This window comes from Rosa chinensis, chromosome 2 (genome assembly GCF_002994745.2).
Source record: "Rosa chinensis cultivar Old Blush chromosome 2, RchiOBHm-V2, whole genome shotgun sequence".
In the NCBI taxonomy this organism is placed as follows: domain Eukaryota; kingdom Viridiplantae; phylum Streptophyta; class Magnoliopsida; order Rosales; family Rosaceae; genus Rosa; species Rosa chinensis.
Window position 1 is genome coordinate 20,934,013 of NC_037089.1, and position 15,595 is coordinate 20,949,607.

At 39.9% G+C, this 15,595-nt stretch overlaps 1 protein-coding gene across 1 annotated transcript; it reads right to left on the minus strand.

The window, feature by feature from the left end:
• Positions 1 to 5,220: 5,220 nt before the first annotated feature.
• LOC112187132 (leucine-rich repeat receptor-like serine/threonine-protein kinase BAM1) lies at positions 5,221 to 9,103 on the minus strand. The gene is made up of 2 exons (XM_024325790.2): positions 6,398 to 9,103; positions 5,221 to 5,953 (listed from the first exon to the last, which is right to left on the minus strand). Exons 1-2 carry the CDS (start codon positions 9,018 to 9,020, stop codon positions 5,484 to 5,486), a joined length of 3,093 nt encoding a protein of 1,030 aa, XP_024181558.1. The 5' UTR covers positions 9,021 to 9,103; the 3' UTR covers positions 5,221 to 5,483.
• Between the last annotated feature and the right edge of the window lie 6,492 nt (positions 9,104 to 15,595).

Consider the following 15,595-nt stretch of genomic DNA (forward strand, 5'->3'; position numbering starts at 1 on the left):
ATATAGCTCCCCCTTTCATTGCTTCGCTTTGTAATGAGGACCGTTTGAGTTTTCCAAAATTTTATTTTGATAGTTGGTATCTTTTTTAGAGAGTTCTTGGTTTGATATGTCCCCTCCTTGTACTCTTTTTCTCTTCTTTAATGTATTATGGGATGGTAGGGATCTTCCCCTCATCCTGTTTCATCAAAAAACAAACGAAAAAGAGACCGCAATGTGAAGTCATATCCGGTGGTGTAGAACTCAACTATGTTAACTACCTATAAGTGCTAGTCACATTGAGGGTAATTGGTAACGATCCAGTGACATCTTCTCACCTTAAGGCAAAGAAAATCACTGTCGTCGTGTAAGGCAATACAAATGGTTGCAGAATATGAAGGCTTTTAAACACCGCATTCAAGACTATTTGTAAAATTGAAGGTGCCTTGCTGCTCTCATGTCCCAATTAGCAGTGATTATTTAGCCGGCGTACTTACAATGCGCATTGTTTTGTGGTAACTTGGCAGTCAGTCCCTCAATTCAATTACGTTAATTACTTATAAGTGCTAGTCAATTACTTTGTAGCAATCTGTGGAATATGAAGGGCTTTTTAACACCAAATTTGTGACTATTTATAAAATCAAGAGTGTCTTCATTCTTTCATGTCCCAATTAACGGCGACTATAAAGCTGGTGGGACTTACACTGTTGTTCTTTGAAAAATTTGCAGTCATTCCTTCACTCCAATAATTAAGAGTTTTTTAAAGGTAAATGTTCTCTGCTTGTGTTCCACTTACATTTGAACATGGTTGGACTATTGAGATGATCGATCATTCAACTATTTACCAACCATTCACTAGTTTACTATTACTAGCAAAAAACAGAAGCAACCAAACAAACCCATTTACTGTGTATATAGTTACCGTGCCGGATAACACGATGTCCCCCATTTCATATTCTTACATAGATGGGACGTATTGTGAAAATCAATAAGGTCTAATCTTGTGCATTGGCATTGGCATTGGCATTGGTTTTGTTTATTGATGAAAACAAAAAGAAAAACAGTGTGGCATGGATTGTCAAGTCATGGCTGCATCTTTGCTAATTCTCTACGTTTGATTCGAATTTAGGGGAAAGAGGAAACAAAGTGAGAATAGAACCAAATGGGACGTGAGCTTTTGTCAGGGCCTCTGAGGGCTGGGATGAAATGAAAGCACTACTGAGCTGATTTGATGATTTTCAATCATGAAAGTTGATCGGCTTTGCAGGTTTGGATATGTCTGTCCAATAATATGACAGGATGTTTTGTTGAAGCATGCACGGGATAAAGTTTATAGTTTTTTTTTTGTTGGACAAAGAGTTGATGCAGCTTTGTTAAAGTCTTAATTAGTGAAATTCTCGAATATAAGAGGGAGATATTGAACTTAAATCCTTAATTACAATAAAAATTTAGAAAATATTCTAAAATGATATCAGAAGTCTCTACCAAATAAATATATTCAATCATGCACCAACTAGTAAAGAATGTTCTACTGACTACTCAATTTGCTTTGACATAACGTTGACATAATTGAAAGATAATTTAATTACAACGAAACAGTTTTTCTATTATATTGCCGCCGGAGAATAAATCTAAAAAAATATAAATTAATGAAAAAGTTGGAATAAATTTTATTATCTCATTTTTTTTTAATCGAAACAGGTTAACCCGATTGTATAATTCAGCAAGCAGTATCAAACGACATACCCCAGTGGAGTCGTCAATAAAGAGTCGTCCTTTAGGACTTACAGAGAACCTATTCTAACAAATAGAGAGCTCCACCATCCAGAGTACACTCACCTTTTAAGAAATTCACGCACCATTATTCTAACAAAACCTAACTGCTCATAAACTGTTTAAATAAATATTTCAACCGAGCAGTAGATTTTGCGACCCAAAACTAAAATAAAAAAAAGAAAAACATAGTCATAATCCCCTTAAACCAAAGAGGAATAATGACTAAATAAAAAATAAAAAATAAAAGGCCTAAAACCACTTGTGAGCCCAAAGCCCAAGTTGGAGAAACCCTAGCAGCCTCCACCAAGGATACCTCTTGGCTGCCGGTGAAAATCATGCTGCCTCCACCATAGCCAACGCCATCGGACGCAGCAGGATTATCAACCCGACCCAGCGCCTACAGAGCTTGCCAGATCCAACGGGCGCTAAGCACTGTCACTACTCCACCACCACAGGAGACATCGCTGCCCCCAGACTAAGGTCGAAAGCCAGCCTTACCTTCAGCTAGTCCACAGCCAGACACCATAGCCACCATCGAACCAGCAAACCACAACGCCATTCACCCCATCACCATCAAAGGGATCAAAGATGCAGCGCGCAAACTAGATACCCTCGGCAGTAATGGATGAAACTGAAGCCAAAGGAGAAGACACCAGCCGCGATCTAAATCCCTCAATGCTCAGCCCAAGTGATGCAGAGAAAGAAAGCGAAGAAGAAAACACAGCAGAAGCCGGCTTTGGCTTACCCAGCATCGATGAGGACGGCGGGACAGTGCTCCATCGAGAATGGAGGAAGGTGCAGAGACGTTGGCGCGCTCCCAGACCTAGCAGAGTTCTGCTAGGTTTCATTAAGTTATTATACTCTGCTAGGTTTCATTAAGTTATTATTTTTCATCTTCAAAACAACTGATTACGAAATTAGGAACTAAACATGACTATGGCTATTGATAGAAATCTAAAACAGGTTTCATTAAGTTATTATTTTTCATCTTCAAAACAACTGAGTACGAAATTAGGAACTAAACATGACTATGGCTATTGATAGAAATCGAAAACTCACTAAAAAAATGTATAAATACGTTTGGTAGGTTATGTCAATTCCCTGCTCAGAAATGTTGCATGGCCCCAAATAAAATTTGCTATAATCATATTTACACGGTTTTGAACTTATTTATCTCCACCGGGGCATTTTTGATATTTTGCAGGGCAGCTTTTCATTTCAATAAAAGCAAGCACACACATGTCAACCCAGTTTTGAAAAAGCTAATGAAAATGAAGGATTTGAACTAATCAAGTGCCTACCACATGCCAACGAAAACCTTATCTCCAGGATATGACCACTAATCCCACTTTCATTTCCCCCTGAAACCAGGATTTGAAATCCCCATTGTTCTTGGGAAAGTCCCAGTGGAGTCATTTAAGACGCAGACCCTTATTTTACAAGGAAACCCAGCAAATGTTGACTTGAATGCCTTGAATTAACCCCTAAACCCTAGAAACCTCTGTTTAATTACAAGAAAGGGCACTCACTTGGTAGTGCAGCGAAGATGTCCCTTACCAAACATGAACTTCGATTTTTCTAGACTTAAATCATTAGAAAAAAAAAAAAATTTAAAAAAAATTGCACACATTCCATATCCACCCCATTTGGGCGGTGCCGTTCAGACTTTCAGTCCATCCCTCTCACAAGTCACAAGTCAATAGAAATACGGGTTTTTTACTTCAACAATGTCTGAACTCTTCGAGGACTTTTAAAATGATACCTGAACTTTCAAAGTGATCAAAATGATACCTGGACTCTAATTTTCTTGTCAACGGAATACCTACGTCAGAATTCCGTTACGGGTCCGTTAATTTTATCATGTGAGGCGCACGTGTGTCCGTAAAACAGAGCAAAATGGCTTATTTGCCCTCAATTTGTTTTGTTTGGTCAGACCAAGACTTTCTATGGAGCATGCTTTGACATAGAAATCCACTACCCAGATCGTTGAACAACATCGGATTATACCCAGATCGAGTTGCCAAAATCCACTACCCAGATCGAAGTCTTGACTCTCGATCAATTTCAGATTTTCAGATCACAAATCCTCTCTCTCTCTCTCCAAGCTGGATATGTTGCGAAGCAAAGAATGAAGCTTTATATCTTCATGATTATGACACGAAGGCAACGAAAAATGGCAACAAGAATCAAACAAATTATAACCCAATTTCCTTCTCTCGCTCTATTCCCAGAAAATCTGCGCAATTTCCTGCATTTTGGGTTTTATACAATGCTATACAACATGAAGCAACCCCCAACCTCCACAGCCTAGTAATGGCAGCACCCTCGGATTTTATCTCCTTAAAACCGGGCGGCGAAGAGAGTTCCTGCCCACTCATCGAATTGTTCGGTGACGGAGCACTGTCCGGCGTCTCAGCCCAACCGGAAACTGGCGTCCCGGGCCTGGATGCCAGGGTGCTCCCAAAAATCTCTTTGGGCAACAAAACCTTGGAAACTCCGAAAATGGCCACCGGCTTTTGATCGAACACCGTCTGGGTCACCGAGGCCTGAATTGCAGAATTAAACGCAGCAGAAGAAGAAGAAGAAGAAGAAAGGTCGAAGACCAGGAGAGAGATTCTGTTTTGTGTTTAATCTATCACCTAAGAACAGTATAAATATAAAGTTTGTAGAGGCTATATCACCGGCAGCTCGTGCTCCAGTGGTGGGGAGTAGGGCTGTTGTGAAAAAGGTTGGGTGTTCGAATCCCATGTGTTGGAAGGTTTTATATATTTTGTTTAATTCTTCGGTATCGCCTAAAAAGAGTATAAATATAAAGTTTGGATGTATTATATTGAGGTTTGTTCGTGCTCGAGTGGTGGGGTGTTAAGGAGTTGTGAGAGAGGTTGGGGGTTCGAATGAGTCTTCCAAGGTTTATATATTTTGTATATTCGGTATCTCTTAAAAAGACTATAAATATAAAGTTTGGAGGCATTATATCGGGGACAGTTCGTGCTCCAGTGGTGGGGAGTTGAGTTGTTGTGAGTGAGGTTGGGGGTTCGAATCTCATGCCCTCCTAAGTTTGGAGGGAATTGAGTTTTTGATCGATTTTAGGGGAAATTGGGATAAAAAGTCTGTTTTGCCCTCATTTTTTTGATCACGTGCGCCTCACATGCCTCCGAATAACGGATCCGTAACGGAATTCTGACGTAGATATTTCGTTGACAAGAAAATTAGAGTCCAGATATCATTTTGATCACTTTGAAAGTTCAGATATCATTTTAAAAGTCCTCGAAGAGTTCAGACACTGTTGAAGTAAAAAACCCTAGAAATACCTTTAGAAAAGCACTTTCTTTTGCCTTGACATTTTTGTCTTTCCCTCTCTCACTAGTCACAAGCAATCAGACATGGTTTTAAAAAGTAGTTTTCCCCTTGGTGTTTTCACTAGGGGCTAATGCTTGCAGGCTCAAAACAGTAATAACAGCAGCCATGGCCATAAACAGAGAGCAGAAGGTGTGAAGTAGAAATCAGCACCATTACTAGTGTACTGCTAGCTACATGATGAAGAAGACAAACTTATGGAAAATACCCCCCAAGTCCTACTGTACATAAATACCTTCAAACCATTAACACCTGAAAGTTAGACCAAACTATTACCCCTCCCAAATAAAAGAACACAACAGTAAAAGCTAAGACAATTCAAGGAACTTAGAACAGAGACTTCAATCCTCCAGCAAACTAACACTTCATCAAAATCAAATGCTTAGAAGATCCGGCGGTGGCGATTGTGGCGGTGGCTGTTGATGGTCTTTCGTGTCTTTTGTGGTAGTTGGTGATTCCATTGCAGTAATGGCAGATTGTTGAGGGGAGTCTGTGATTGTTGTTGTGTCTCCTCCTTGCTTTGAGCCTGGTGGAATTGGAAGCTCTGTAAGAATTTGAACCACTTCTCTCATGGTGGGACGTTCCACTGCTTGTTCTTCAACGCAGAGCATTGCAACGTAAAATACGTGCATAACCTCATGTAGGGGAACAGAAGGGAGTCTGGAATCAAGGATCTTCAGGACTCCTTCCTTGTTTGAATCCGTCATTTTCCGAACCCATTGGACTATATCGACTCCATCTCCAAATTCACCAACTGGTTTCTTGCCACTAACAAGTTCTAAGAGAACTACACCGAAACTATAGACGTCGCTCTTCTCATCGACCTTCAGTGTGTAAGCATACTCTGCAAAAGAAAAAAAGAAAAAAAAAACAAATATCAGATTACAATCAAAAGCCAAAAGCCATTTAAGACTTCAAAGTAAAGGTTGAATTCAACTTCATATGATTTGTGAGGTTTGTTTTCCAAGTTAAGGATCTTAATTAATCATTTTGTAGAAGATGGAACTCAATAAATTCATGTACTTTCAAGGTAAAGCCTACCAACCACCATACTCTCTATGCCAAAGCTTTGACAATGTAGGACTTAACATGTCAAAAATCAAATTTCGCCACATGACAAAGAAGACTTCAAAGAAATAAATGCAGGACCCTCAGTACAAGCTATTATGGGGGTAAGAAGTCAAATTTCAATTAAGAATAAGATAGTGGGAGTTGGTACATTTTCAATAGTAACCAAGTACCAAAATCCAAAAATTCAATTCAAAGTCGGAATGAATCATATATATACCTGGAGCGATGTATCCATAAGAACCAGCAATGGCAGACATGCACTCGGACGTGCCGGAATCCTGAAGGAACTTGGCAAGGCCAAAATCAGCAACATGGGCCTCAAAATTGGAGTCGAGGAGAATGTTATTCGATTTCACATCTCTATGGACTATCAGAGGCGAACAGTCATGGTGAAGATAGCAAAGCCCCTTTGCAGCTTCAATAGCAATCTTGTACCTTGTATCCCAATGCAAGTGACCTCCTTTCTTGCCATGAAGAACCTCACCCAAACTCCCATTAGGCATGTACTCGTAGACCAGAAGATTTGTCTCATGGTTTGAACAGAAACCCAACAATCTAACAATGTGACGGTGTCGAATTCGACCCAGAGTCTGAATCTCAGCATTGAATCCATGATCATGAGATGAGCCTCTGCTCATTGCAGGGAGTCTTTTCACAGCCACATTGTCACCACTAGGCATAGCGCCTTTGTACACAATCCCAGCACCTCCTTTGCCTATAATGTTGTCTTCCTTCAGTGAATCCAAGACATCATCAACAGTGAAATCCAAGCGCTGGAATGCAGTCAACTTCCAAGCTCTGGAATCCCTCTCTCTCTTGTACGATCGAGCTTTGATTATTGTAATCACTGCAAATATGATGGAGCAGAGTAGCAACCCAACAACGAGCAATAGCTTCAATGAAGCAGTGAATGAGCTTTTGACGCGAGGCTGATGAGTGCCATTTGCAACTCCATCTTTGCAAGGAACCAAATAGGGACCACAAAGATCAGAGTTGCCCAAAAACGAAGTGTAATTGAAGTAGCTGAACTGACCAGTCCCCGGAACCAAACCCGAAAGATTGTTATACGAAAAATCCACCGAGGTTAAGCTTTGCATTGAGGAAATGGAAGATGGGATGTTCCCCACAAGATGGTTCCTCGAGAGATTGAGGTAATTCAGTATCCTCATACCGGTAATCTCTTTCGGAATCTCACCGGAGAGATCATTCCGACTGAGATCAACAAATGTCAGCAGCTTGCATTGGCTGATCGCCGGCGCAATTGGACCCGTAAACATGTTGTGGCTAAAATCAATCTTTGACAGTTGCTGCAGGCGTCCAATCTCCGGCGGGATTCGACCCGAGAACTTGTTCCCGTCAAGGAGAAGCTTCTGGACGCCGGAGAAGTTTCCGATGGTCGGCGGCAAGGGCCCGGATAACCGATTGTTGGAGAGACTAATCTGACCGAGAGCACCAGAGATTGAATCAGACTCTGGAAATGAACCGCCTAAGAAATTGTCTTGAAGCTCCACTTGGGTGAGTTTGGGCAACCCAAATAGACCTTTAGGAATCGACCCATTTAGAAAGTTCTCACCCATTCGAATCCGACTGAGTGACTGGCAGTCTCCGAGTGACTCTGGAATGGGACCGAAGAGAAAGTTGCCGAGAGTGATGAGGGTTTGAAGATTGTTTCCTGTGCACATATCAGGAGGAAGAGCTCCTGTCAATTTGTTCGAAGACAAGTCGAGGATTTGAAGCTTCCCATTTCTGCCCAAACCCTGAGGAATAGACCCAGTGAAGTTGTTCTCCCATAGCTGCAGAACCTGGAGCTCCGGCAAGTCACCGATGAAGTCGGGAATGGCGCCGTGAAGCTGGTTCCTGAAGAGATTGAGAAGCGTCAGGTTCTTCAGCTCTGCGAAAGAGACCGGAATCTCGCCGGAGAACAAGTTGTTGGATAAGTCCATGGATTTCAAGCTTTTGAGGTAGCCCAGCTCAGACGTCAATGACCCGGAAAGCGCATTCACCTGGAGAAACAGAGTATCCACATTTTGCAACAGACCCAGTTCCGGCGGGATCTCGCCGGATAAATTGCAGTTGGCGGCGTCGAACCGGACGAGTTCTGTCAAGTTCCCGATCTCGGCCGGTATGCCGCCGTCGTAGCTGTTGTAGTAGCCAATGTAAAGCTCCTTGAGCCTGGTCAGGTTTCCGATCTCCTTGGGGATTTTGCCGGTGATCGAGTTCCCGGAGACGGCCAAGTACTCGAGAAACGGGAACCGGCCGTACTCCGGCGGGATCGAACCCTCGAAAAAGTTGCCACCCAAATGCAAGTGCCTGAGGTTGGTCATCTGGGTGACTGACACCGGCAATTCTCCGGTCAAGTTGTTGTTGTAGAGGTCGAGCACGCGGAGGTTTGTGAGGTTGGAGAGCTCCGGCGGGAACGTGCGGTTGAAGACGTTGTTGGAGAGGTTGAGGAGTCGGAGCCCCGAGAGGGCCGAGATCTCGGGCGGGATAGGACCCGAGAACGTGTTGTCGGCGAGAGTAAGGTTAGAGAGGTAGACAAGGCGGGCGATATCGGGGGAGAGATAGCCGGAGAGATTCAAGCCGGAAAGGTCGAGGGAGGTCACGTGACGGCGGGAGTCGCACGTGACGCCTGCCCAGGTGCAGTGGTTGGTGTTGGGGGTCCAGGAGGAGAGGCGGGAGTCGGGGTCGTCGGTGATGGAGGCCTTGAGGGAGAGGAGGGCCCGGTAGGTGGACATTGGGCGTGTGGCTGTGGCTGTGGCTGTGGAGAGGAGACGGTGCGGTGAGGAGAGAGAGTGGCGGAGGTGGAGGTGGAGGAGGAGGAGGAGAAGGAGGAGCCGCATTATTTTATTGTTGTTTTTGCGGCGGTTGTGTGGTGGAGGAGGAGGTGGGGTGAGGGTGGAGAGGAGAGGAGAAGAGAAGCTTGGGTACCGCAGTGTGAGAGTGACTGTGAGGTTTTGTGAGCACGAGTAATAATATAAGAGGCAGAGAGGAGGGTGAGGTTGCGTGATTTAATATTTTAATATTGTCTTTTTTCCATTTTTATAGAAAATTTTAAAAATATATATTAAAGATTAATTAGAGAAGGGATTTTCTGATGAGGGGCATCGCCGATTTTCGAAATAATTGATTGATCTATTTTTGGACTGGTATTGTTCTTTTATAGGAAAATCATATTGTACAATCTGTCGTGTAAAAAAAAAAAAAACATTCATATTGTACTATTGTAGATGGTTCTGGAGGTGAAATGACTGATGAGTCCTTTTGGTTTTGAATTCTTTTGGTTGCACAAGTCTGTTGCTATTGGGTGCTAAGATTGATGTTTGGCAAGTTCAAAAAAAAAAAAGATTGATGTTTGGCTTCTCAGTTGTTCAATCGTTAAATTCAGTGAGTAAGTAGATTTCACAGTTGAAACAGAAAACCGCGTGTCTTGGATGTTTCTGTGTTAAACTCTATTATACACTGTTATGATATTTCGATGTGAAATTGAGTAAAAATGAAAATTAATTAAATCGAAAACTTAACATGTGTTACATGTTGCAAAGAACTTTAAAAGTTGCAATCACGTTTGTATGTGCACTGATGTTTATAAGTGACGATTATGGTTTGTTATTTCCTAAGCATTTTTGACAGTTGCAATCATTTTTATACTAACAAGTTAATTAGAAAAGTAAAAAATTGCAATCATGTTTGTATATGCTCCGATGTTTATAAGTGACAATTTGCCTCGTTTGGTTCACGGAAATAAAAGTAATTCTTTTGTCTTTTTTATGTTCATTTTTCAAGAATTTTTCATTCAATGTTTGGTAATATTAATAAAGTTGTTAAAAAGTCTGTAATTAATGTAATAAAATAATATTTTGTTAGTAATGAATGCAATGAAAGAATTAGGGAAAGCGATTTATTTTGTGTTTGGAATGAACCACTAACGGTTCCAATGTTTAAATACTTTCCAAATTTCAATGTTTGGTAATATAAAAAAAGTTATCAGGAAAATTATTAAAAAGTTTGTAATTAATGTAATTAAATAATATTTTGTTAATAATAAATGCAAGGAAAAAATTAGGCCAAGTTTCTTTTTTGATTTGTTTTAGCTTCTCTTAACCTAACTTAATTAGTTCATAATTTTACGAGTGATCACGCAAGAGAACATGTTTTGTTTTGGGCACATCATACATGTTTGCAATCTTCCATTCGTATTGTCACGATATTAATACGTGTTTGCGATGTTCATGATAGAACATGGATGTTCGCTATTTTCTCAATATGTAGCCTTAAAAAAAATGAACGTTTTTCTTGGTTAGAACTTGGGCCTCCTTAACTCTGGCTAATTATCGCTAGCGATATATGCCTATAACCGGCATTCATTATAGGGATTCTAGACTAGTTGAAGATATTGTGGCTGACTCCCATAGTCGCATCTTCTCATGGGTGTAATTTGCTTTCTTAAGGAATAAAAGCTCTCTGCTTTCTGTTTTCTCAAAAAAAAAAAAAAAAGACAGAACTTCTCTTTAATTTTTTTTTTAGAGTAATAGTTAACCACTTTATTAATAATAATAAGAAAGATTACAATTTATAGATGTAGAAACTACATCAAAATGAAAAATAACAAAAACAATACTAGATACAATAAGGCATCGAAAATAAAACCTCATAAAGATACTGAAAAATGCTATAAAGCATTGAATTAAGCACTAGCAGAGCCCATGCTATGTAAAACGGTATCAATAGTATGGTCAATCATACTTCCACGCAAAAAAATATGTCGAATAGAGGGTAACCTTCTATCAAGGTAACCGGAGGTAGTGTGACCGACCTTTGCCTACTCCACACAAATTAATATGTTGAATACAGAGCAATCTTCTACCTAAGTGACAAGATAACCAAATCCTAAATATTATGAGAGAAAAAGCCCACAATAAGTCTCCTGGATCCCAAATACGAACCCAAATAGCATCAAGCCCATGCACCTCTCCCATCACAGAGGCCCAAGCCCAATTGAAAATACTTTGGGCACCTCAGCAAAAACTAGGCACACATCCAGACCACCGCTTCCAACCTTGGAACCCTACGCCAGCGTCGGACTACCGCTCCTCCTTCTCTTGGTTGGGCCGGTGTGTCGCACTTGGAGTAGAATCTCTGAACTCCCTCTGATTTGATCTAGAATGTAGAAACTAGAAACATAACCCAGCTCCGGCCGCCGTTCCACCAACTGCGCTCCGTTGAGAAGATGGGTCGAAAAACAGGCCATCTCGAGCCCCTCCCCAGCCCTACTGTCAGAAAACCACCCTCCGTCAAAATCAACTTTTGTCGGGCTCGAATTGGTGAAGCCGCCTGACTCTTGGTGCCAACCCGAACAAGATGGGCAACGTAGAATCTTCTTCTTCCCCTCGAACATATGAGCCACAGTCAGAATGGATCTGAAAGAAAGGACTTGCCACAAGCAATGGTACCAATCACGACCTGATACAGGGCACGAGATAAGTCGTGCTCGACATAACCGACGCCGAAGGCAGTACCAAAACAATACTCCATTGATGATGGAGGAAGGTACAGATAGGCCGAAGGCGACGCTCTCCCAACCCTAGCAGAGCAAGCCCTCTAGGTATTTTCATAATGTTCATTGAACATCTCTTTAATTTGAGCAACTTCAACAGCTTTCCTATCATTTGTGTATTATAAGAAACCAAAAGTCAAAACTTTAACCTCTTTTTCTTCTCCAACTCCAACAAATTCTCTATTTTACAACAATTTTTAAAATTTCTATAATTCTTCCTCAAAATTTTAGAGATTGATGTAAATTTATGAAATTTAGTTTTCTTTTTCCTCACTATCCCTAAAATGGGAATAGTTATAGAGAATTTGTTGAAGCAAAAGAGACTCATTTTTTTCCTAAAATAGAGAAAAATCAAAATATTGGAAATCTGTTGGAGCTGTTCTAGTTGATCAAAATTTTGACCAACCAAGTGTGGACTGTGGACGTAGCATATTAATTAATTGAGTCATAAGATTAATGCAGTAAATTCTATTTAGTGGCCATGAAACAATATACCATCTCTTGAAACAGTGCATTATAAATTGTTGCAGTAGTAGTTCTCGACGAGATATCTCCATCGTTTGATGAAATGTGAATCATGTGTATTATTTAAACTAATTAGGGTCTTAGCTTGCTAATAGAAGTACTAATTGATGGTGATAGAATTAATCATTAGCTTGATCAACTAATAAGAATTATATTTATTTTTTAAATTTGATCTGTCATGTCAGTTTTATCATTCATTGTTGGCCAAGCCCTCGGATTCCTTTCAAGGAGTCGAAAACTTGAAATAAAATAATTTTTGTACCCCATTGATCGATCCATCTTCAGTTCCTGCACTTTTCAGTTGTGTTTTTCATATTTCAAAATATGTAAATACATTGAAATATGACATACTCGAGATACAAAATATAGGAACTCAACCGTGTTGATTTTAAATTTACATATATATACATAAATACTAAAGTTAATGATGGTTTGAGGTTTCTTTTTGGGTCTGAAATGATGGTTTGAAGTTTGATCACTAAAAATGTCATGAAATGATCCTAAGAAAGTCACATATTTCGGTGAAATTTCAATATTTTATATATACGAAAATGTTAAAAAAATTGATTATCAATTAATTGATCTAAATGAAATAATGAATATTTAAACTTCTTCTAAACTATTAAAATTCTCATAATTTTTTTTATATTACTGATATTTGAGCGACATCCAAAATATGTTTAAAACTTTTATGTACCAACACTTGCTGATATATATATATCGATTAAAATTTCAGTAAATCTAAAGTATCAAAAGCTACATCGAAATCAAAATTGCAAACTTTATGGATACTGGGTTGAATATACTATAAATACTAGTATTGTACGTATAATGGTGGTGGTAAAGGACAAAATAGAAAGAAAAACATGAATAGTGTATTATTATTATTATTATGGTGATGATAATCTGTGATCGATGGATTCCCTTGGTACAGTATCAACTTTCAACTTTATCGATTAATGATAATCAGGTTGTTGGAGTTGAGTGATCCATCTGGTCCGCGGTCTGGTCTAATCGTATATTCTCCTCCTTCAAACATGGGACCCCCTTGTTCAATCCGACGGTGGTTAAATAGTGCCACGCAGCATGTAATCTATCTATGATTTAGTTTGGGGGTCCCATTTCCCAATCCAAAAAGGCCAAAACTTACCAACGAAAGTTGAAAACCACGTACGGTGAATTTCGTTTGATTGCACAGCAGATTCCTCATGTCTGTGATCCAATATGTTAGCCAGTCGCCATTCGGTGATTGTCTAATATAGTATTTAAGCATTTACACACTAATTTTTCGTTCATCTTTTATCTTGTTAGATGTGAATTTGATACATGTTGCCGGTTTATGTTATCAGAAGTTCATATTTTGTTATTCAAGAATTCAAAATGCTTGTCATTTACTTGTAGGAAAGGTTCACTTGTGCCCTACAAGCTTCGTGCTACAAGCATGTTAGATTCAATTATAATTTATCTGAAATTTAACGAGGCCCGATCAGGAGCGGACGTCCGCACTTTCGCTAAAGTGAGGACGTCGATGCAGCAGCGGCTTCCAGGCGGCGGAGGAGGCACAGGGATGGCCGGAGGCGTCCCAGACCTCTTCTGGGCCGCGTTCAAGGTCGGAGGAGGTCGGGCTTGCCTGTTTCTGGGCAATCTCACCTGCAGTTGCAGGTTTTGTGCAGCACCGCAGAACCGTCGCCGGCGACTCCACCGGACCGCAGACCCCTCCGCACGATCCTCAGGGTCCCTCCAGCAAGCCGCGCTGCGCCGTCGCCGCTCGATTGAGGCCGGAGGAGCGACGTCCGCACTTTTTCTGAGTTGCGGACGTCCGCTCTCGAACGGCTTTCGAAATTTAACTAGGACATTTATTTTGATGTTCATCTCGTGAATTAGTTCAAAAGGTGGTGTAGAGTTATACTATGAGAACATTTTTAGCAAATTCTCTATTTTTACCCCTTACTTATTTTAGGGAACATGTTTAGCTTTTTATCTATTTTAGCAACTGCACCAGACTCTTAAGTAACTCTCTATTATAACTTTTAGCTATCTCGCTCCTAAATATAGATAGGGAGATAAGGCTCTCTATAATTTAAAATATTCATTTTGAGTTATTTTATATAATTTATAAATACATTTAAACTATTTAATATTTCTTTAAAAAATAATATAAATTCAAAATTAGCTATTTGATACAGACGTATTTATAAAGTGGCTAGCCAAAATGACTTTTTAGCTACTTTAGCTAAAATTTGACTAAAAAATGGCTAACATTACTAAAGATGCTCTAATGAGATTAAATACAAATTTGAATGATCTATCGTTTTGATTACATTTTAATAATTTGTAACTTTTTTACTTTTTTTTTTTTTCCAAAATCTCTTGACGTTCCAAGTCTTAACAAGTAAATTCTGAAAATATGATATATTGTATTAGACACATAAATATGAGATGTTAGACAAATTCATTACTTACCGTTGAAATCACTCGCGGCATGTAAAACTTTCACTATTTACCAAGGCAAAGTTGTCTGAATTTTTTACTTTTCAGGTGTGTAAAAGAATCTTAACATAGAAAAAGAGCTAAAAAAGATAAAATCTCAATGATGATGAGGCCCAAAAAAAGTTTAAAAGATAATTATACGTAATTATTAAACAGTAATAATGTTGCTGGGTTGGATAAAGCTAGATGGTCAAACCAGGTTGACTGACATGTTGGGACACGAGACATGGTGTTTTCGTTAAACCCCATCTCTCTGTCTGTACTCTGTACTACCATAACTCCCCACTATTACCTTTCTACCCTTCACCTCACACCAAATTTACAGTCCCCTGATCCTCTATTACAGTCACTGCTCCACTAGCCTGCTGGTCCCAAAATGGTAAATATGGTCCCCCAGAGCAGACATTGAAGCTGCTTTGCGTTCTGTAAAAGGGCGGAGAAAATGACCTTTCAGTCCCTCCACGCCACCGAAAGCGACACCGTTATTATCCTGACTGTTATACCCTTCACAGCAAGTGTGTCCCCATCAGACACAGTTGGCGAGGCTAAATTAGTAATTCTAACTGCAGAAGTCCAGCCTGTAAAAAAAAAAACGTCTCCAGGTCTGGTAATTAGTATTATCTCAGAGGTTGAAAAATGGGAGATTGATCTAGGTCGTATAGGGTTTCTGATTGTGATCTAATTTTGGCTATGTTTTGGAGGAAGTGGGTGAAGCTGAAAATTTTGTCATCAAGAATTAAAAGCCAAGAAAATTTCAGCTGTAAATTTTGTCATCAGATGGTCTAAATTAGGATAAATGGACCACCACATGTGGTTGTTGAGCCTATTGGGTAATTTTTTTTTATG

Coding starts and splice junctions, on each gene's coding strand:
- LOC112187132 (XM_024325790.2), bottom strand. CDS start 9,020: ATGCGGCTCCTCCTTCTCCTCCTCCTCCTCCACCTCCACCTCCGCCAC. Junction 5,954..6,397: donor TTATGGATACATCGCTCCAG/GTATATATATGA, acceptor TTTCTTTTGCAG/AGTATGCTTACACACTGAAG.